Source organism: Hyperolius riggenbachi, chromosome 7 (genome assembly GCF_040937935.1).
Source record: "Hyperolius riggenbachi isolate aHypRig1 chromosome 7, aHypRig1.pri, whole genome shotgun sequence".
NCBI lineage: Eukaryota > Metazoa > Chordata > Amphibia > Anura > Hyperoliidae > Hyperolius > Hyperolius riggenbachi.
Window position 1 is genome coordinate 74190003 of NC_090652.1, and position 23830 is coordinate 74213832.

Consider the following 23830-nt stretch of genomic DNA (forward strand, 5'->3'; position numbering starts at 1 on the left):
GACGCAAGCAACGGCACGCGCGGCCGTGCAGTTGCATTCGTCTAGTTAGACGAATAATTGGGTCGTGACTGGCGGCGGGGAACAGAGGATTGTAGAGGACGGCACAGGACAGCTGCAGGGGGCCGGTAGAAGCCCCAGGTGTCCGGTTTTGATTTTTTAACTGCTACAAGACCGCACCATGCCAAATGGGCGCGGCCGCGGCGGCAGCCCCAGGACCGCCTAATGCCAACTGACGTCAAGTCCTGGGGCTGCAGTTTGCAGGAGACCGCGCGCAGGCTGCGCGTGCGCATCTCCCGCTCGGGGGGGGGGGGGGGGGGGATTGCGGAGCTCCACCCCGCCTTCAGTCTCCGAGCGCCGATTGGGAGACTGTTAGATGGTGAAATCGCCGTCTTTTCTGTTAGTATAGCGCTGCGATCAGCAACATCGCTTGGCTCTCATAGGCAGACGCCATTGACAGCTGGTCGCCAGGATTGGCCAACTGGGGGAAGGGATTTGTAAAATAAATAAATAATAGCTAAATAATAATATAAAAATAAAGATATAAATATTTTTTTTAAAAATAAACAACTTGGGGGCGATCAGACCCCACCAACAGAGAGCTCTGTTGGTGGGGGGAAAAGGAAGGGGGTGAAATCACTTGTGTGCTGTGCTTGGCCTTAAAGCTGCAGTGGCCATTTTAGTAAAAATGTGCCTGGTCTTTCGGGGGGGTTTACCACTGTGGTCCTCAAGTGGTTAAATATATCCAACGAACCCCTTTTAAGTATCTGAAGGGGGCACTTTTCCCCCTACAGGTACATGTACCCGAGGTGACATGATGAGATAAACATGTGTATGTATAGTGCAAAAATTTTTAATAACCAGGCTGTTTAACATGTTTTATTTTGCTGCCTGAAATAGTTAATTTTCAGGCATGGAAGTGACAGCTTTTGTCTTGTCTTGTGCCATAAAAGTTTTCCTGGCAGAATACAACTTCTGAGAGCAGAAGAAGATAGAAAATGGTCAATATTTCATGTATTTTCACACTTAATAGGCTGCCACTGAGCAAAGACAACAAAATATTCTTTTTACTTTGTAAATGTTTTTAATATAAACAAAAACCATTGATAATTGTATAATTGTTAATCTTATCAGTTTATTTTCACCTCAGGTTCACTTTAATAAATCCTTGAGAGTAGTAAAAGCTATGAGGTGAGAGGCAGTCAGTCAGTCATCATAAGACACTTACCTTCCTCTTCTGGATCTCCAGAGCCTGCATCCTGAGAGTCAGCTCCTTTTCTATTGCAGCTAGAGATGTGTGTAGAACTCGCTCCCTTTCCTCCAGCTTCTGGACCTGTAGAAGCTGAGCATCCACCTGTGGTACAGAGACCCCATCACACTGCGATCCACATAGACATGATCTATCTATCAGACATGAGAAGTGAGATCTGACAGTTCGCTGCCTCCTGCCACAAGCCTTTTATACCTTCAGGTGACACCCACCCATCATGTGACATAAATGATGATGTCAGTGAGCGTACCTGTGTCTTCAGGCCCTGCACCTGATCGGCCAGCTCCTCTTTCTCCTCTCGCAGCAGTTTGTGGATCTGGTTGGACTTAATCCGCTCAGACATCAGCTTGAAGTTGGCATCGTCCTTCTCCCGCAGTTGCTGCATAAGGCGGATGTTCTGCTCCTGCATGTCCTCAAAGGCCTGTCCCGTGACATCCATCTCTGACAGCAGCGCTTCCTCCTCCTGTGCAACATACAAGGAAACTGGTTGGCCACAGTGGGCACCACATAGTACTTTGTACTGCTAGAACACCTTAAAGATATTTATCTATGTACAGCAGAGTCCCGTGTTATCTGGAACTCAACTAACCAGTACAAAATCACCTGCAGTACTCAGTGGATCAAGGTCAACTTCTTAGGTTGTTTGTGGGCTCTGCTGTGCTTACAGACTGGGATCTATGGCTCCCCCTGGGTATGTCCAATTACTGTATATCAACACTGAATACATAGTTCATGGTATGTATATAGAGTGGGGTATAGTAGTGTATTAACTAGACCTATTTTTAAGACAAGACTAATTACTTTTATATTGCGCTTTTCTCCTGTCAGACTCAAAGCGCCAGAGCTGCAGCCAAACACGCAATCTGCTCTAGTAGCAGTGTTAGGGAGTCTTGCCCAAGGTCTCCTACTGAATAGGTGCTGGATTACTGAGCAGGAAGAGCCTAGATTTTAACCCAGGTTGCCTGTGTCAGAGCCCTTAACCAGTACACTATCCAGCCACATTGAGTCTCAAACAAACAGAAAGCACACTTATCCGGCATCAAGCGATCTCCATCAATGCCGGATAACCAAGACTGTACTGTACATAAATTCTTAGTAACAAGCCCATGCAGTGCTAGAACCACAGAAGAAAGTCCATTCACCTGCTTAGTGGCACTCAGTTTTCTCTGCAGATGTTCAATTTGCTCCTCAGCAATTTTAATCTTCCGCAGCGCCTCCTCATCCGCCAGTTTCTTGCGCTCCCTCCGATCTTTCTCTTCCAGAGCCTGCACACGTGTCCGCAGCTCTTCCACCTGGAAGGAAAACAGAACTATACACCAAGTCTATGTGAGATCACACAACAGGGACAGCTCCCTCGTGTGCGACGTCATATCTACAGGACGTTTCCAGTATGTGACACACAACACCAGAAAACTGCACCCCCATGTGGCATACAAACCTCAGCTTTGGTCTTCCTTTCAGCTGCCATGAGCTGCACTTTGTCTCGTTGCTCCTTCGGGGCAGATTTGTACATGTCAAGCAGCAGTTTCATCTCTTTCTGGCTCTCCTGTGCCTTCCTGGAGGAGGATGAAGAGAGCACTGAGTGGTCAGATCCAGAAACTTTTAGGTGGAGGAACAGAAAGGTAGAGAGCAGTGATGGAGAAGAGGCAAAGGGTGATCAGGAGACAGGAAGCTACAAGGAACTACAAGGTGGAGGGACAAAGGTCAGATGCAGTGATGGAGAAAGCAGGTGATGGGAAGGAGAAAGAAGATGATCGGTTATCAGGATGCTTCCAAGGACAGTATCATGAAAGTTGAAAGGCAGCGAGGGAGAAGTAGTGGACAGGTAGCAGTGAGGAGGGAGAGAATGGTGACAAATCAGGAAGCCACAAAGTACTGAGTAAGCAGTGACTGGGTAAGCAGGTGAAAGACTGTGAATGATACAAAAACAGGAAGCTACAAGGTGGAGGAACAGAAAAGGAAGGGACAGTGATTGAGTACGGTAAGCAGGTGAAACACTGTGCATGATACAGAAACCGGAAGCTACAAGCTGGAGGAACAAGAAAGCGATGAGAACGCAGCTAGTACAAAGGAAGCAAAGAATGATCAGGAAAGGTACTGCATACATGATAGATTTGACACATAAGATGACATTCAGCAGAGCTGAGTGGAACTGCTGAGAAATGTTACATAACATGCACGAAAATCGATTAGCTGTCTCACTTGAGTTCTGCTCGCAGCTGTTTTAGGATGTCTGCATCTTTCCTCTTGCTGTCGTCTGTCTTCTGCTTGTCTCTATCACGTTCTCGCTCCTTCTCTCGCTCCCGTTCCTTATCTCGTTCCCTCTCCAACTCCCGATCACGAGGTTTACTCTTCTCTGGCTCCTTCTTTGGCTCCTCCTCTTCCTTCTTTACCTCTGGGGTGGTTGGTGTCTCGGGGTCACGTGTCGGGGCCACAGGGAGTGGTTCCTTCTTCACCTCGATCTCTTCTTCTTTCACAGTTGGTGTGGGTGGAAGTTCGGTAGTGGAGACAGTGGCAGGGGGACCAGGAGGGGGGCCAGCGTGTAAACGAATCTAAGAGGAGATGAAGAAGCTCAGGCCAAAAATAACCTGTCGCCCTCCCGTCACCTGGGAGCGTTCTGCAAGCCCCAGGTAAGTATGGTACCTGAGATGGCTTTGATCTCAGGTACACTTTAAGGGCATAACAGACTGTCATGATATCCATATCACAGCGCAAAAACAGCATGGACATGCAAAAGCTGAGAATAAGTGGCTAATTGCACACCAAAACAACCACAATCTTGACTATAAAAGCTTAATCTAGATTGCACACAGTGATGTTACTTCTGTTAGCTCTGCGGTTAATTTATTTGCAAGCTGGCATTCCTGTTTATCTTCTTGTTACCGACTCTTGGACTGGCTCCATTTGCTGACTGTGCCTAAATAATAACCACAAGGCTGACTGCTTTCTGACCTGATGTCAGCCTGGATATTGACTTTGCTGCCTGTATCAAATTTTGCACTATTTACTGCCTTTGCCTGGAATGCCACCTGTCCTGATCAGCTGCCTGTCCCCATGCCTCTGATATAAGCCCCTCTACACTGCCCACTCACCTCTTTGTCACTAGTGAGGCATCCCAGGTCCTGCAACTTAATGACGTACTGGTGTAGACAGGTAGAAACTTAAAGGAAACCCAAGGTGAGAGGGATATGGAGGCTGCCATATTTATTTCCTAGTAAATACCAGTTGCCTGGCAGCCCTGATGATCTTCTCTGCATAAGCAGTGTCTGAGTCAAAACTCTGGAACACGCATATGGCTAATCTAGTAAAACCTGAGTCATCTGAGTCAGAGTACCTGATCTGCTGCATGCTTGTTCGGGGCCTATGGCTAAAAGTATTAGAGACACAGGATCAGGAGGACAGCCAGGCAACTGGTATTGTTTAAAAGGAAAGAAATATGGCAGCCTTCCTATCACTCGCATCTCCGGTTCTCTTTAAGATTCCACAACCTGGGGAAGCCCAAGCGCATGCCACTGGTGTCAGGGTTAACAGCATGTCTGTTTCATGTAAAGCTAAACCTGCTAGCTAGAATACTGAGCCAATCCCCTAACTCTCATCCTAAACCATGCAGCCAAGTCTTATCCTAACCTCCAACTGTAACACTACTAGCTGAAATCCATAAACCAAACCCCTCTCATCCTAAACCATACAGCCAAGTCTTATCCTAACCCCCAACTGTAACACTACTAGCTGAAATCCATAAACCAAACCCCTAACTCTCAGCCTAATCTAGAATGCCAAATCTCAAGCTAACTCTAAACCTAACCCCCCAATACTAGGAGGTCCAACAACTTCTGCAATGGAAAAATATGAGAGATGCCTGTAAATTTCTTCCCCTGCCTGTAAATTTCTGCCCCATTGATTCTCTCCAAGTGATCACGACATCTCATCTGAGAAAGGAAAAGCTGAAAGGCAAAAGATAAAACTGGGACTCTCCCTTACCTTGCTCACCTCTCCCTGAGCGTCTCGCACCTTGCGCTTGTATCGCTGCACATCTCCTTTCAGCTGGTGATTATGATTCTGCAGACTTCCAATCAAATGTCGCATCTCACGATTTATTGGCCCTAGAAAACAAGGGGGAGACCAGGGTATCTGACGTAAAGGTGTGAAAAGACGACAAAACTGTTGAACATGATGATTTCAGATCTGCATTTGTCTGTAAATGCATCCCTCAGCCTCTCTTCTTGGAGATAATTAATGGCCTCAATTAAGGTTGAGTATCCCGCTTCCCCTCCCCATCTCTCCCTCCAGTGGAAAAGCACATGCCATTCCGCCACGCTCAGGGTGAAGGACTGTCACCACCCACAGGGCAAAACATTAGCCAAAGCAATCATGTACATTCACTCAGGTTGATAAAAAAAACTATGTGAGCACAGCTCAATCTTCTTCACCCTCTATTGTTTTGGCTTCCCCTGTTGTATTCCTTCCATCAATGACATCTCATCCCCTGCTGTTGTGTAATGATAGGTGCTATCAGAGAAATTTCACCACTGTACTGTCCTCTGGTATCTTCACTCCCACCATTCCACCGCAGAGGCCTACCTATGCAAAGCCCTCCACTGGCTGCCCATTCGATCCAGAATCACTTTCAAAACACTGTGTTTGGCCTACAAATCTCTCCACAATACCTGCACGACCTACTTCTCTGAACTTATCCACAGGTACATACACTTTGATCCTCTAATGACCTGCCTACTCTATGCATCACCCATACCCTAGGACATCTCTAGAGCTGCCCATACTATCTGGAACTCCCTGCTAACCCCACATAAGACTCGTCCCCTTCCTTCAACAAAGTCCTCAAAACACACCTGGTCTTGCTGACATACCCTCCCCTATCAGGGCAACCCCCGCTGCTGAGCAGCTCGTCCTCCACCTAGGGTGTCCCTACTACCTCCCCCCCCCCCCCCCCTACAATTGTAAGCCTTTGGGCAGGGACCCCCCCTTGTGTTTCCTACTCGATCATGCACCTATCCCATTGAATTAGTAAACTACCTGGACTACTTAATCACTACTCCACTGACTTCATGAACCTAGCCTCGTAAAAAACGTTCTCTGAGGGTGCATGGTCGTGTATTTGTGTGCTCTATTTCGTTGTCTGTAACCTTATATATTGCCCTGCGCCGTGTAATAAGTTGACACTTTGTAAATAAAATAAATGATGATAATAATAATAATAACTCTGCTGTCCTCTAGTGTCTCCACATGTTCTTTATCTGCAAATCTTCATCCTCTCCTTACCTGCTTGTTCATTGGCAGCCAAGTTCTGTTCAAACTCAATCCTTAGCATCTCATACTCCTTGCGGACCTGAGCTAGAGTGTCTTCCAGCTGGATCACCTCAGTTCGCAGCTTCTTCTGGACAGACAGTTCCTCGCTCTGGAGAAACAAAAAGCAGCTTGTATACAACTGAGGATAAGATGAAGTATTGATTCTTACAACAGAAGCTTCATGGAGTTCAGCTGTAGAACAGTGATTTCTGAGTGAGTTCAGTCATCCATACATTTGTACACACGCTAGATGGTTATCAGCTGAGGTGGCCATGCGCGGCAACTCATTTATACTCTGCTCTGGACTCTGCATAAGGAAGGTGAAAGGCACTAGAGGAGGAGCGTGAGACACCCCTCCATGATCAGGCACCTGTACGCGCCTGCCTACAGTGCCTTATGGTAAATCCAGGCCTGTGTAAATATAATCTTTTTTTTCTTAAAGAGACTCCGTAACAAAAATTGCATCCTGTTTTTTATCATCCTACAAGTTCCAAAAGCTATTCTAATGTGTTCTGGCTTACTGCAGCACTTTATACTATCACTGTCTCTGTAATAAATCAATGTATCTTTCCCCTGTCAGACTTGTCTGCCTGTGTCTGGAAGGCTGCCAAATCCCTCAGTGTTGTGGTTCTGCTATGAACTCCCCCTTCCAGACCCCTCCATGCACACTGCCTGTGTATTATTTAGATTAGGGCAGCTTCTCTCTTCTCTCTTATCTTTTACAAGCTGGATAAATCGTCCTCTAAGCTGGCTGGGCTTTCACATACTGAGGAATTACAGACAAGGGCAAAGCTGTTTGCAGGAAGAAACGAGCAGCCTGACCTTCAGTGCATGAGAGATGCGGGGGGAAAGAAACACACAAATGATCTCTTGAGATTCAAAAGGAAGGGTGTATACAGCCTGCTTGTGTATGAATGTATTTTCTGTGTGTGGACATACTGTACACCAACCTACTTCCTGTTTTGGTGGCCATTTTGTTTGTTTATAAACAAACTTTTTAAAACTGTTTTTAACCACTTTTATGCGGCGAGGAGCGGCGAAATTGTGACAGAGGGTAATAGGAGATGTCCCCTAACGCACTGGTATGTTTACTTTTGTGCGATTTTAACAATACAGATTCTCTTTAAATAGGTCCCTATGTGTCCCCTAGTTTTTTCCTGGTCTGTGTGCATTTGGTGAACTGTGCAGTGCCAACAGGATGGTGAGAAGTTTTTATTAGTTTTTATTTTTACTACAGCAACGATCTTATCTCATAATGCAAATCCTAGAAACTTCCCATTTCAGATAAAATAAGGACACTATGATCAGAAGGCAATTGAATCCCCCTCCCTTTGAAGAGTTTAAACAGTGATATAAGCCTGTTATCTAGGTGATGTTTGCTGTGGGAGGGACAATAATCTGTAATATGAGCAGTAAATTAACACTGAGCTGGGTAAAAAAAAAAATAAATAAATAAATAAAAAGGCAGAAGTGATGTCACTTTTGGCATCGAAGTGAAAAGATAGAGACCAGCAGAAATGCAAATTCTTTTAGATGTGTGGTCCTGTCCAGTTGTGTTGCATTCAGGTCATCTCTTGGGGTGCTGTGGGAGGATTACCTGGGAATTTTGTCCTATCACATTTCTCGTAAATCTGACAATGAACACTAAAAACATGATAGGCAAGCTAAAAAAAGTAATTTCTTAATGGATGGTTTATGTTAATTTTTTCAGTTAATATGGAATTTCATCCCAAGTGAACCTGAGGTGAAAATAAGCGGATGGGATAAACAATTGTATTTACCCTCCTACTCCCAAAAAATGTGTTTTGTTTTTTTTTTAGATATCCCAGGGGTTTATTTTATTTTTAAACATTTACAAAGTAGATTGAATACTTTATTGTTTCTGCTCAGTGGCAGCCTATTAAGTGTTCCAAAGGGAAAATACAAGAACTATTGACCATTTCTATCTCTCCCCAGTCCTCAGAAGCTGTATTCTGCCAGGAAAACTTTTATGGTGGTAACTTGCTCATCAGTGAGGCTGCACTTCCACTTGTGCGGTGCGGAATCGCCGGGAAATCACCGCAGACGAAATCGCATGCGGGTGCGATTTTGCATGCGTTTTTTCCGCATAGGTTAGAAGGTGGGCGATTTTAACCATGTCACTGCCTTTGTAAATTAACATTACCTCCTATGCGAAATCGCATGCGAAATCGCGGGGAAAAACGCATGCCAAAACCGCATGAGATTTCCCTATTAGATACATTGTATGCAATTCGCTTAGCGGTGTGCGGGGAGCGAATTCTGACAGCTCTGCCGTGCAGAGTTTCCCCGCACACAAAAACTCTCTGCACAACGCACAAGTGGAAACAGGCCCATCCACTTGTATTGGCTGTGCGAATCCGCATGCGGATTCGCTATAGTGGAAATGAGCCCTGAGGCTTACTATATTCCTGACAAAGTATTGACAAGACAGCAGCTGTCAATTGCATGCCTGAAAATCAACTCTGTCAGGCAGCAAAAAAAAAAAAAAAAAAAACAGCCTGATTATTAATATGTTTATCTCATCATGTCACATGTTGCCTCAGGTATACTTTGATCAGTTTTTTTTTTATTCACGTGAACAGGCTTAGCACTGACCTCCATCCGCTCAATCTGCCGCAGGTGGCTGTTCTTGGTGCTGAGCAGAAGCGCTCGGGCCTCATCCAGCTGTGTCTTCACCTGCAGCGATTCATTGTAAAGCAGCGAGAACTGAGACTGGAGGCATCGGAAGTCCTGGGTACCTCTCACGGCCTCCTCAGGGAGGGTGCGAAGATCTAGCTGGAAGGCAACACACCACAAATGATAACTCCGAGGTCCCCAAATACCAGGGAGGCAGGGCTCCCACTTATTATATGTGTATAAATTACGAACGTAGGAAAATGCTTTTGCCAACCATCTAAAGTCAATGTACCGTACTAAAATGTGCAAAATTGCGTTCACATTTTTAAATGCACGAAAAAAAAAACATACATACATCTTGCAGCATAAATTTGCACATTGCATGTGTATTCCCATTGACTTAGATTAGCTGTGTGCACAAAATTTGCATTCAAACACACAAAAAAAGTCAGTTTTGCGCACTGATCAGTGTGAGCCCCGCCTGACTCCAGGCACCACTCACTACACCAGCGCATACCTTCAGCTTCTCCTTGAGGCGGACAGCGGCCTGTAGCTCATTCTGCAGCTTCTCCAGCTCGCACATCCGACTGTTAGCCAGCTCCTGGTTCTGCTCCAGCTCTGCATTCAGCATCTCAAACTGGGCACAAAACATAATAAAAACTTGCTGTAACTACCTCAGGTGCAGGGATAGCAAGATTAAAGGACACCCAAGGTGAAAATAAACTAATGAAATAGACAATTGTATCTATCCTGCTTCTCCTGAAAATGACTTTTTAAGATATTCCACAGTTTTATTTTATATTTAAATCTACTTTTTAAGTTTTTACTATTTTATTGCTTTTGCTCAAGGACACATTCATTGAAGTATCTATGAACTATTGACCCTTTTTATCTCTTTCCTTCTCTCAGAAGCCATTTTCTGCTAGGAAAGTGTTTTATAGTTGTAATTTCTTATCAGTGAGGGTCACACTGTAGTCTGACTCAGACCGGTTCTGCCACTTACATAACTGACGTTAAACTCTTTCAGGCAGAGACAAGAAAAAGGAACACAGCATAGTTATTTGTGTGCCTGGCACTATCTCATGTCACATATCACCTCGGTATTCCTTTACAGAAAAAAGGGGAGGCCGAAGCAACAGGAAAGTAAAAGGAAGTAAAACAACACTCCCATTTTATTGTTGTAGTTATTACAGCAATTCACCCTCCCTCCCCTTTCATTCTACAGAGGGCAGTGAGGCCGTTAGTCACCCATCCTCACTCCACCCTAGTTTACTGGAGGGGGCGTGGCTATTCAGCCTCATATCCTCCTCTCCTTCCCTCTATTCTATTGGTTCTAATAAAGTGGAAGTTGCTCTTCCAGCCATTTCTCCACAGCCACTCACCCCTGCTTTCATTTACTCTGCTGGGGGTAGTTTGGCTCTGACTGCCTCTCACTGACATCCCCTTCATTCCATTGTAGGGAGTGTGGCTCTTACAGCCACTCATCCACCACTCTCCTCTTCAATCTACTGAAGGGGGGTTTGGTTCCTAGAGCCAGTCACGCTACTGGAGGCCATTTCACCCCATAGGAAGGGGTGTAAGATTTTCAAACCATTCACTCGCTCTTCCTTTCATCCTATTGGAAAGGTTGTTGCTATTGCAACAATGTACCCTCCCCCTTCATTTTATCAGGAGGATGGTGATGGTTACACCAACACAACCTTTCTCTTTGAGCACTTTGTTCACTGATGAAGTGGTAAAACACAATAGCGAAACAAGCGGTATGTTACCTTCTGCACAGTAAGTGTCGTCTGCCCTCCCTGGAAACCTCCAGAACTTCCTGAAGCGTGATACCCAGAATTCAGCTGGTGGAAAAGAAACGCATGAGTATGATGGCAACATGAGCAGTCATAAAAATACAGACTGTGCCTATCTCCTCTACCAGTCAACTTCCACACTCCAGAGCCTGCACTGTCCACCTTCCCAATCCAGAGCCCGCACTGTCCACCTTCCAACTCCAGAGCCCGCACTGTCCACCTTCCAACTCCAGAGCCCGCACTGTCCACCTTCCCACTCCAGAGCCCGCACTGTCCACCTTCCTACTCCAGAGCCTGCACTGTCCACCTTCCCACTCCAGAGCCTGCACTGTCCACCTTCCCACTCCAGAGCCCGCACTGTCCACCTTCCAACTCCAGAGCCTGCACTGTCCACCTTCCCACTACAGAGCCCGCACTGTCCACCTTCCAACTCCAGAGCCCGCACTGTCCACCTTCCCACTCCAGAGCCTGCACTGTCCACCTTCCCACTCCAGAGCCTGCACTGTCCACCTTCCCACTCCAGAGCCCGCACTGTCCACCTTCCAACTCCAGAGCCTGCACTGTCCACCTTCCCACTACAGAGCCCGCACTGTCCACCTTCCAACTCCAGAGCCCGCACAGTCCACCTTCCCACTCCAGAGCCCGCACTGTCCACCTTCCCACTACAGAGCCTCCACTGTCCACCTTCCCACTACAAAGCCTGCACTGTCCACCTTCCCACTCCAGAGCCCGCACTGTCCACCTTCCCACTCCAGAGCCCGCACTGTCCACCTTCCCACTCCAGAGCCCGCACTATCCACCTCCCCACTACAGGCCCTGGACTGTCCACCTTCTCACTCCAGGCCCTGCACTGTCCACCTTCCCACTACAGAGCCTGCACTGTCCACCTTCCCACTACAGAGCCTGCACTGTCCACCTTCCCACTACAGAGCCTGCACTGTCCACCTTCCCAATCCAGAGCCTCCACTTACCACATTCCCACTCCAGAGCCTCCACTTACCACATTCCCACTCTAGAGCCTGCACTGACCACCTTCCCACTCCAGAGCCTCCACTGACCACCTTCCCAGTCCAGAGCCTCTAATTCCAGGCCCAAAGCTGAGTAGATTAGAGCTTCCACCATTTGCCTCCCTTGATCCAGTGTCTAAGCTGGTCACGGCACCTGCTTCACACACTCTACTTACCCCAGAGATTGTCAGTTACCTACTTTCTGCAGACATTATGCTTACCCAATGCAAATTATTATGCTTACCCCACCACCTTTACCAGTCACTCACCTGCTCCAGAGCTTCAGCTAAGTGCCGGTTCAGCTTCTGCTCGTGTTTTCGCAGTTTCTCAATGTCCCACTGCAGATCCTCTATACTTCTCTCCATCTCTGACACTTTGGTCTCTGAAGAGATGACGCGGTCCTGCAGCTCATGGTGCTGAAGAGAAGGAAGAACACACACATAGCAGTAACTAACTCCTGGGTCCCTGTCTTGCAAGCTGAGGAGACATTACAGTCCAATACTGAGCACTAAGAGGACAAAACAGAGGTGACACGGCTGCCTCTTTACTCATGTGGTGGCTGGAGAGGAGAAAGCAGTGAACGGTACACCATTTTGCTCCAGAGGAGGCATTACAGACCTATACTGGAAATAGAAGTGGCTCTACCCCGCCTCTACCACTGATGTGATCCTGCAGTCTATGGTGCTGGACACAGAAGTGGAGACATAGCAGTGATCTTCACCCCGGATATGGACCTGTGGCTTATGGTGCTGGAGAAATGAAAGTCCGTACCGTGCAGCAGAGGAGATAATACAACCCACTAGTAGGCACTATGCAAAGGAAACTAAAGTTTCACTCCCCCTCTCCACCATTGATGCGATGCTGCAGCTTATGGTGCTAGAGACAAGAGAAAAAAGACACAACAGGGATTTCTACACACATTCCTTATCCTGCTGTACACAGGAAACATTAAAGCGGACCTAAACGCAGGTGTTCCTCTCTGTTCTAAAAGATGAGCAACAGCATAATAACCTTTCGAGAAAAACATTTCCATGTTACAGCTTATAGAGCTCCTCAGAGATGCTACAGTGTAGTTACTTCCTGGTTTGCTGGGAGCACAGAAAGGGTTAAACTCCTTTGTTTGCATATAGCACATCTGAACGGCACACCCACTGTATATATCAGACAGAGATGACAGCTCAAATTACAGTGGCTCATTACTTCCAGATAAGTGAGAATTAAACAAGCTGTTTTCCCTAAATGCATACAGGGTGGGTTTTTCTGTGTTTCCATTCTCTCCTGTAGAAGAGTCCTCTTTAAGCATAGGTATGGAACTTGACACATTATAGGGTTCAACAGCAATGAACTCCCAAGCAATCCAAATATAAGAAGGAAGCTGCAGTTGACAAAGACTCCTGAAGAGTTGTGGCCTGAACTCATCTACACTGGCTTCCGTAGTGGTGGGTCTGGTGTATCAGCAGATCATTACATATCACTGCAGTCCTGTGTACACTGGCCACATGGCCTTAGGCTCTCTCTGGAATGTGATGGACACAGATCGGCAATGTTCTATTTGTAGCAGCCACCTTACCTGTACAGAAATGCGATGATGTTTCTCCTGCAGCACAGTGGCCAGATCCCGCAATCTGTGGTTCTCGGTGATCAGATCCTGGTTCAAACTACGCAGTGATTCATCCAACTGTTCAAACTCTGCCGACAAGATAAACAACATGGAGATCTTCCCAATCCCAAGACATAAGCCGAGGCATTTCATTTTCAACTTCTAGCACAGAGCTGTCTAACTCCAGTCCTTAACCTCCCTGGCGTTATTATTTCCGGATTTTAGGGTCTAAAAGGGCCTAACCCCAAGACCTCCCTCTACCGATGCCTAACCCTACGGCCTTTCTCTACTGATGCCTAACCCTAAGACCTCCCTCTACCGATGCCTAACCCCAAGACCTCCCTGTACTGATGCCTAACCCCAAGGCCCTCTTCTACCGATGCTTAACCCAAAGACCTCCCTCTACCGATGCCTAACCCCAAGACCTCCTTCTACCGATGCTTAACCCTAACACATCCCTCTACCAATGCATAACCCTTCCTCTACTGATGCCTAACCTTAAGACCTCCCTCTACCGATGCCTAACCCTAGGGCCTTCCTCTACTGATGCCTAACCCTAAGACTTCCCTCTACCGATGCCTAACCCCAAGACTTCCCTCTACCGATGCCTAACCCCAAGACTTCCCTCTACCGATGCCTAACCCCAAGACCTCACTCTACCGATGTCTAACCCTAAGACCTTCCTCTACTGATGCCTAACCCTAAGACCTCCCCTCTACCGATGCCTAACCCTAAGATCTACCTCTACCGATGCCTAAGCCTAACACCTCCCTCTACCGATGCCTAAACGTAAGAACTCCCTCTACCGATGCCTAACCCTAAGACCTCCCTCTACCGATCCCTAACCCTAAGACCTCCCTCTACCGATGCCTAACCCTAAGACCTCCCTCTACCGATGCCTAACCCTAAGACCTCCCTCTACCGATGCCTAACCCTAAGACCTCCCTCTACCGATGACTAACCCTAAGACCTCCCTCTACCAATGCCTAACCCCAAGACCTCCCTCTACCAATGCCTAACCCTTCCCTCTACTCATGCCTAACCCTAAGACCTCCCTCTACCAATGCCTAATCCTAACACCTCCCTCTACCGATGCCTAACCCCAAGACCTCCCTCTACCAATGCCTAATCCTAACACCTCCCTCCACTGATGCCTAACCCTAAGACCTCCCTCTACCGATGCCTAACCCTAAAACCTCCCTCTACCGATGCCCAACCCTAAAACCTCCCTCTACCGATGCCTAACCCTAAGACCTCCCTCTACCGATGCCTAACCCTAAGACCTCCCTCTACCGATGCCTAACCCTAAGGTCTTCCTCTACTGATGCCTAACCCTAAGACCCCCCTCTACCGAAGCCTAATCTTAACTCCTCCCTCTACCGATGCCTAACCCTAAGACCTCCCTCTACCAATGCCTAATCCCAAGACGTCCCTCTACCGATGCTTTACCCAAAGACCTCCCTCTACCAATGCCTAACCCCAACACCTTCTCCTACCGGTGCATAACCCTAAATCCCCACCAGGTGGTGCCTAACATTTAATCTCCCACCCCCTCCTAACCCCAACCTACTGCCCCGCCACTCTGCATCTGCTATGTAATTTGCATATCGGCAAGTCTCGGTGCCTGAATTTCCTTCTTTGCCGCAAATCACAGCTTGTATAATAGGTGCCTATGGCGGCGCCATTTTTTCCCGCAAGTGCTTCTGCGCCCTTTTTTCCTTTTCCGGCTAAAACTACAACCTTGCCTTGGGCTCCATTTCATTTTAATCCTCCTCTGGACCAGGCCAATAAAACTGCCAGAATGCTGTTCTCTGAGGTTTGTGAATGTACTTTCCATAATCCCAACACCCACACTATATGTATGTCCTGACTTCTCTGCCGCGCCCATTCTTGCCATCCAACTAATTCAGCACTATTTTTGGCTATTGTTGTTGTTGTGAGGATGACTGGAGTAGGTGGAGCTCCAGGAAGAAGTCGGGTTCTGTTTAGCTTAGGATGGGCAGGAAGGGAGTATTCCTGGGGCAACAGAGAAGGACCGGAGGAGTAAAGATATTTTAAGCAACAGCATGTTTATTCATAACAACCATAACTGTGCCCCGTACAGCAACATGTTGGATTATAGACAGAATGAGAACACTGTATGACTGAGGAGAGGAAACACAAGGATGTGACAGGAAGTGCTCTTACGCCCAGTGCTGATATGATGGCAGAGGTCCTGCATTCGCCGGTGCAGCTTGTGGGAGTTACGCAGCACCCAGGAAACAGCTTTCTTGCTGAACTCCATGCGCTCGTGCAGCTGAAGTTCCACCTCCTCCGCAGTACAGCAGGCCAGTGTGGTCAGAAAGGTAAGAAAGGATTCTGGGAGACTTCCAGGGGTTTCTGGGGCTGGAGGTGCAGCCGGAGGGGCAGAGGGTGGTGCTGGAGTTTCTGGAGAAGGAAAGAAAATAAGAATAGCCCTTTGCATGGTCTTTCCTGTATCATAATAAAAAGAATGGAACATTATTTCACCTTCTATGGAAAATAGGCATGATGTCTCCTTTATGCTGGATACACACCATGCGTTTCCGAGTTCGATGCGTCCGTCGATTCGATTATTTCCGACATGTCCGACTCGCGGTTTGATGGATCGTTATGTCAATTTGCCATACTTTACATGGCATTCGACCTAAAAATAATCGAAATGCGCTCGGAAATGCTCGGAAATAATAGAATCGACGCGTATCGACGGACACGTGCGACGCGGAAACTCACGGTGCGTATTCAGCATTATAAAGCTGCTTTTAGGCCCTTCTTCCTCCTTACAGAAAGGAGGGAGGCCAGAGACAAGCTCCTATCACCAGTAATGTGCATGTAGATTTCCCATATCCTGAATGATATTTAGCAGAGGGAGGCTAGAGGCAACCTCCTATCACCAGTAACATACATGTAGATTTCCCACACCCTGAATAATATTCAGCAGAGGGAGGCTAGAGGCAACCTCATATCACCAGTAACATACATGTAGATTTCCCACACCCTGAATAATATTTAGCAGAGGGAGGCTAGAGGCAACCTCCTATCACCAGTAACATACATGTAGATTTCCCACACCCTGAATAATATTCAGCAGAGGGAGGCTAGAGGCAACCTCCTATCACCAGTAACATACATGTAGAGTTCCCACACCCTGAATAATATTTAGCAGAGGGAGGCTAGAGGCAACCTCCTATCACCAGTAACATGGATGCAGATTTCCAATACCCTGAAGGATAATCAGCAGAAAAAGGCTAGAGAATAGCTCCTATCATCTGTAACATGCATGAAGAGTTCCCATATCCTGAAGGATATTTAGCAGACTGGGGCTAGAGGCAACCTCCTTTTACCAGTGACAATCATGCAGATTTCCCATAGCCTGAATAATATTCAGCAGAGGGAGGCTAGAGACGTACTTCTTTCACTAGTAACATGCATGTGGATTTACCACACCCTGAACGTCAGCAGAGAGAGAACAGTGATCTCCTGCTGTCACCAGTAGAGATGGTCAATGGGATGATAATTATTCCATCTTGCAAGAAAATGTAATGCAGATTGAATGCAATTTGGAAATAGGCCAATCAAAATCAACTGAAGTGTATTATGTTAAATTTGCATGTAAGCCAAAATTAATGGCACCTCAATGACCATCTGTTGGCATCAGTGGCATGCATGGTATATTCATCCACCCTGATTAATTATCAGCAGAAGGAGCTCAGAGATGACCTCCTGTCACAAAAAAAAAAAAAAATATCTTTATAATCAGAGAAAAGTCAGTCTGGCAACAATAAGTTCCCAGGACGAGTTCTCCCATAGTGAATAATGATCAACAGAAGGAAAGCAGAAATGTCCTCCCAGCTAGGCCTGAATGATTTTAGGAAAAAGAATTGAGCGATTTCAGTCTGAAATTGCGATTTCAATTCGATTCATGATTTCCTTCAAATCAAGCTTTGCCCCCCCCCCCCCCCCTTGTTCCCCCTGTCCCTCTTTTGCTCCATTTGTGTCTCTGTGCCGCTCTGGTTCTCTCTGTCTCTCTCTGTCTCTCTCTGTGCCTCCTCTGTCCCCAAAGCTGCATCACTTCTGTACATAGCTTCCAGCACGGTCCAGCGATGCCCGTCTATCCACTTTACCTCTTGCAGGCTCTAATGCACAGAATACTTCCTGTATGTCATGTGACATACAGGAACCTGGAGTTTTGGCAAGCACAAGAGCTGGCAGACGGTGATAGAGGATGGACAGCGTTGGAACTATGTGGAAGGTATGTCCAATGCTGCGGGGCGCACGCGCCTGGACTTTGGGAAAGTTTAAGCCACTTATACAAACTTCCCCCATGTGGAAATGACATGATCACGATAATTGCCACTTTGACGATTCTGAAATTGTTATCTTGGTGATCACGATTTCGGTTTAAATTCGATTTATCTTTCAGCCATACTCCCAGCCCCATCAAAGGTTTTTTCACCCTCAGCTTATACATACTACTGCTCAAGCTACATCCAACCTAGTGTATATTGACCCTTATTCATATCAAATGCCACCTATTAGCATTTAAACAGAAACCGTAACTCAGGGTTGAACTTCATCCGAATCATTGGTTGATACCTCCTTTCCAACAAGAAATCTTTATCTTTTCTCGAATAGATCATCAGAAGGGCTGATACTGTGGTGAAACCCCTCCCACAGTGTGATGTCATGACCATGGTCCTGACAGTTTGCTGTGTGAACCTCATTGCACTGTGGGAAATAATAGCTATTTCCAACTGCCAAGTAAGCAATATCTCCCTCTGTGCATTGAACTCTCAGTAATGAACATTCCGTACAGATCACCTGGCAGAACTAAAGATGTCACCACCAGCGATAAAGTCATTCATTTTCACTACATTTCCTCTTTAAGCCTCCACACCCCACATGTTTATGTGACCCCCAGTGTCTTGGGCCCTCTAGTGTCATTCACTCCTCCCCGCCAACATTAACATACACCATGTAACAGTTCATCACCTTTACTGTCCACACCCTCCGGTGCTGCTGGAGCTTCCGTTCTGCTCTCTGTCTCCATAGGCTCAGCATTCTCCTCCAAGGGGACCTCAGGAGCTGCAGGCTGGGTAGCTGGCTCACTGTCAGATCGCTTCAATAACAGCTGTACATTCTCATCCAGCTGCCGGGGGGGGGGGGGGGAAGGAGAAAAGCCATCAGCTGAAAGTGGTGGACTCAAGTACATAACAGCAACAGCTACATGCACCTATCTCTGGATACAAAAATATGGACTGTAAAAGCTGGGTACACAATACCAGAGATTTTTTAAGTGCAAGAGATTTAAAAAACTCTTGCTGATCCTATGGGTGATTTTTATAAAATCACATCGCTCAAGTGAGAACACACGCATAGCATTACTTTAGCGAAAGCTTTTAAAATCACAAGCGCTTACAAACAGCTCTTGCAGTGTGAATCAGCTCTTATTAGAGACAGTACAGTGAAATCACTGTGCAGACCAATTTAGCAGGAGTCAGAGAATGAACAAGTAATAAGCAAACGGACGTTCCAGACTCCTCCTTCACGTGACTGGGGGAGGCACCAGACTCCTCCTTCACGTGACTGGGGGAGGCACCAGACTCCTCCTTCACGTGACTGGGGGAGGCACCAGACTCCTCCTTCACGTGACTGGGGGAGGCACCAGACTCCTCCTTCACGTGACTGGGGGAGGCACCAGACTCCTCCTTCACGTGACTGGGGGAGGCACCAGACTCCTCCTTCACGTGACTGGGGGAGGCACTAGACTCCTCCTTCACGTGACTGGGAGAGGCACCAGACTCCTCCTTCACGTGACTGGGGGAGGCACCAGACGGTTCCAAATATAAAATAGAATCAGGCTGCCCCCTCCCATGAAAGATGGAATCACCAAACACCTTCAAATAACCAACAGAAGCACCCAACTCTTGCATGACAAACAGAATTACGTGACTGTAGCATGTGATCACAGATGGCCAATGAGATGCTAATTACAGCTTCCACACAAATGTAAAGCAAACTGTATGCAGCTTAGAACTGGCCCACTCAAAGTCGACAAGAAGTGCATATGACTGGCCCAACCTCAAGTTGCATCCAATTTTTATGGAAACTGGAATTATTGGCAGCTCATTGACTATCTCTATGTGTGACCATTGGAAGCATCCTTCTCCTTCATGTGAAAAATGGAGTCACCTAGCTCCTCCACACAGACCAATGAAAGCATCGAACTACTCCACCACAACCTAATGATTGAAACCAGTTAAAGATTCCACCACGGTTAGTGGCAGCACTGGACTCCACAATAACTAACGAAAGCATTCGATGTTCTCCTGCTCTCACCCGACTCCAGTAACGATTAACTATAAGAAGTGTGGCATCATCAGTAGCTTGTCTCTTCTCCAGTTTCTCAATCTTCTCTCTAAGTTCATCTTCAAAGCCCTGGCGTTGCTCCAGCCGCTCAGCCAGCTTTTTATTCTTAAACTGCAGGACCTTCATGTCCATCTCCTCCTGTGGTGAGGCAATCACAGTGGCAACATTATAGTATGCTCATTAAACAACACCCGTTTTGTGCACAGCACTCAACCATATAAAGCTCTAGTACTGCCTGGTCAATAGAGAGCACATGCACTCACCGTGGAGCAGATGCCCCCTAAGCGGATGGGCTCAATTAGCGTGGTCTGGGTCTTTTCCTCATGGTTGGATTTCTTCTCCGATGGTCCAGCACCAGGATCCCCCGCCGATCTCTTACTGCCGGCCCCAGACATGGCGATGGCAAATTAATGGCACTGTTCACAAGCTGAAAACCTTTGAAAAACACATGCAAAAACAATATAAGGTAGTCAGCAAAACTATTCATTTCAACCAACCACCTCACTTCCTAAAAAGTACACATTGGGTATCATTTATAAAGGTGTTGTCGGTAATGAGACTCAGTGCGGAAAAACACCGCTGCCGGTATTTTAGACTTCTGTGTGGGCATTCATAGAAAAGGATACAGTTGCGATAGGAGTGCGGAGATTTCCTGAACTAGGCTGGCGGTAGGCTTGCGGAAACAGGAGAAGCTGCAGAGTTGATACATTTCTCCGTGTTCCGCTCTACTGCAGCTGCCTGGGAGGTCTGTGTCTCCATTAACTTAACATTGTTATCGCCACATCAGAGGGGGCGGTATTCCGCCTCCTCATACCGCTTGCGGTAATCTTTATGAATTGACAGTTTGTTACATTTTTATGATAATCACCGCACAAGGCGGCGATTTATCGCTCTGCTCGGAAATGTCAGCTTTGCATGCGGAAAGAGCCTTTATGAATGGAGACTTTGCTAAGAGGTCGATAAAGTGAGCTGTTTTCAGCATTTCCGCATGCGGAAATGCTTTATGAATGATAGCCATTGTCTAACTCACGTTTCTCATGGGCTCAGTAATCATACCTCCAGCCTCCACTTTCTCCATCATCCCCACCTCACTCTTTCGCTCACTTCTGTCATTCTACCTCCAGCCTTTCCCTGTCACTCCATCCAATCTCTCCCAGGATTTGTCACTCCATCTCTGGCCTCCCCGGTTGTCATCATCTCCACCTCCAGCTTTTCCCTGTCACTCCATTGAGCCTCTGTCAATATCTGTCATTCCACCTTTAGACTCTGAACACCATTCCACCTCCAGACTCTCCCCATTTCTGTCATTTCATCTCAAGCCTTTTGCTGTCACTCCACCTCTCCCGGTCTCTGTCATTCCACCTCCAGCCTTCCCATCACTCCATCCAGCTTTTCGCAATATCTGTCATTCCACCTCCAGCCTTTTCCTGTCACTCCGGCCTCTCACCTTCTCTTTTATTCTACCTTCATCCTCTCCCAGTCTCTGTCAATCCACTCTGGTCTCTGTCATTTCCACCTCTGTCCTCTCCCCATCTTTGTCACTTCCAGCTCCAGCCCTTCCCTCCTCCGGCCTCTCCCTATCTCTGTTATTCCACTTCTGGCCTTTCACAGTGTCAGTCTTGCTATCTCTGGTTTCTCCCTCTATCATTCCACCTCCCGGAGCAGTACTTTTTGGCGCTGCTCCATTTGCGCGCAGCAACTATAATGGGAATCATTTTACAGCGACGCTCAGTGAGTAATGTTGGTGCTGTCAGAAGACGGAGCCGAAGTTGCTGAAAAAACACAATTATTCAGCCTAATTATATCATTCCCCACCATCCATGAAGGCCTGGAGGGGGAATAGTAATTAACATGGCCCGGACTTGTCCAGAAGCAGGATCAGCCATATACCGGCTGTATCCTGCGCCCAAGTCTATCGGTGCCGTTTTCATATGTACTCCCACCTCCAGCCTTTCACTGTCTGTTATTAAACATCTGGCCTCTCCATCATTCCATCTCCACCCTCTCCAGATCTGTCATTTCCACCTCCAGCCCCTCCATGTCTGTCATTCTCAGATCCATTCCTTCCCTGTCTCTGTCATTCTCAGATCCATTCCTTCCCTGTCTGTCATTCTCAGATCCATTCCTTCCCTGTCTGTCATTCTCAGATCCATTCCTTCCCTGTCTCTGTCATTCTCAGATCCATTCCTTCCCTGTCTCTGTCATTCTCAGATCCATTCCTTCCCTGTCTCTGTCAGTCATTCTCAGAGCCATTCCTTCCCTGTCTCTGTCATTCACAGAGCCATCCCTTCCCTGTCATTCCCACATCCATTCCTTCCCTGTCTCTGTCATTGCCACATCCATTCCTTTCCTGTCTCTGTCATTCCCACATCCATTCCTTCCCTGTCTCTGTCATTCCCACATCCATTCCTTCCCTGTCTCTGTCATTCCCACATCCATTCCTTCCCTGTCTCTGTCATTCCCACATCCAGTCCTTCCCTGTCTCTGTCATTCCCACATCCAGTCCTTCCCTGTCTCTGTCATTCCCACATCCAGCCCTTCCCTGTCTCTGTCATTCCCACATCCAGTCCTTCCCTGTCTCTGTCATTCCCACATCCACTCCTTCCCTGTCTCTGTCATTCCCACATCCAGTCCTTCCCTGTCTCTGTCATTCCCACATCCAGTCCTTCTCTGTCATTCCCACATCCATTCCTTCCCTGTCATTCCCACATCCATTCCTTCCCTGTCATTCCCACATCCAGTCCTTCCCTGTCATTCCCACACCCAGTCCTTCCCTGTCTCTGTAATTCCCACATCTATTCCTTCCCTGTCTCTGTAATTCCCACATCCAGTCCTTCTCTGTCATTCCCACATCCATTCCTTCCCTGTCATTCCCACATCCATTCCTACCCTGTCTCTGTCATTTCCACATCCAGTCCTTCCCTTTCTCTGTCATTTCCACATCCAGTCCTTCCCTGTCTCTGTCATTTCCACATCCAGTCCTACCCTGTCTCTGTCATTTCCACATCCAGTCCTTCCCACTCTCTGTCATTTCCACATCCAGTCCTTCCCTGTCTCTGTCATTCTCACATCCATTACTTCCCTGTCATTCTCACATCCATTACTTCCCTGTCATTCCCACATCCATTCCTTCCCTGTCTCTGTCATTCCCACATCCATTCCTTCCCTGTCTCTGTCATTCCCACATCCATTCCTTCCCTGTCTCTGTCATTCCCACATCCATTCCATCCCTGTCTCTGTCATTCCCACATCCATTCCATCCCTGTCTCTGTCATTCCCACATCCAGTCCTTCCCTGTCTCTGTCAATCCCACATCCAGTTCTTCCCCGTCACTGCCTTTCCCAGTCTCTGTCATTCCAATCTCTGTCCTCCTCTCTTCACTGTCATTTTTCATTCCATCCTGTCCTGCTCTCTGTTATTTCACCTCTGACCTCTCCAACACTTCTGTCATTCCATTTATTTTATTCCACCTCTGGTCTCTTTCCTTCCCTGTCATTCTAACTCCAGTCTCTCCAAGTCAATATTATTGCACCTCCTGTCCATCCCTGCCTCTATCATTGCTATATCTGGCCTCTCATCTCTGTCATTTCTCATGCCATCTCCACCCTCTCCCCATCTCTGCCATTCCACCTCGACCCTCTGCCCGTCTCTGCAGTTCTAGCTGCGGCCTCTCCCCTCCCCCTCCATCTATCTGCCTATCGGTCCCTCTTACATTCTCCGCCATCTTGCAGCCGGAAGTCCCTTCTACAAGCCGCACTTGCGACACAGACGCATACGAAGCTGACGTCACCTCCTGCTGTCAGCCCTGCGATGCTATTGGTAGAAAGGA

At 47.2% G+C, this 23830-nt stretch overlaps 1 protein-coding gene across 1 annotated transcript in view; it reads right to left on the reverse strand.

The window, feature by feature from the left end:
* RNF40 (ring finger protein 40) overlaps positions 1-23814 on the reverse strand; it is a 27893-nt gene extending 4079 nt beyond the window's left edge. The window contains exons 1-17 of the mRNA XM_068244119.1: positions 23714-23814; positions 20265-20436; positions 19972-20139; positions 18625-18781; positions 15802-16041; positions 13585-13703; positions 12284-12430; positions 10981-11055; positions 9729-9848; positions 9191-9370; positions 6548-6683; positions 5249-5370; positions 3470-3819; positions 2706-2823; positions 2410-2559; positions 1518-1730; positions 1226-1351 (exon numbers count right to left, since the gene is read on the reverse strand). Coding sequence (XP_068100220.1) covers positions 1226-1351; positions 1518-1730; positions 2410-2559; positions 2706-2823; positions 3470-3819; positions 5249-5370; positions 6548-6683; positions 9191-9370; positions 9729-9848; positions 10981-11055; positions 12284-12430; positions 13585-13703; positions 15802-16041; positions 18625-18781; positions 19972-20139; positions 20265-20396 — 2553 coding nt within the window. The 5' untranslated portion in view covers positions 20397-20436; positions 23714-23814. The remainder of the gene's footprint in view (positions 1-1225; positions 1352-1517; positions 1731-2409; positions 2560-2705; positions 2824-3469; positions 3820-5248; positions 5371-6547; positions 6684-9190; positions 9371-9728; positions 9849-10980; positions 11056-12283; positions 12431-13584; positions 13704-15801; positions 16042-18624; positions 18782-19971; positions 20140-20264; positions 20437-23713) is intronic.
* Between the last annotated feature and the right edge of the window lie 16 nt (positions 23815-23830).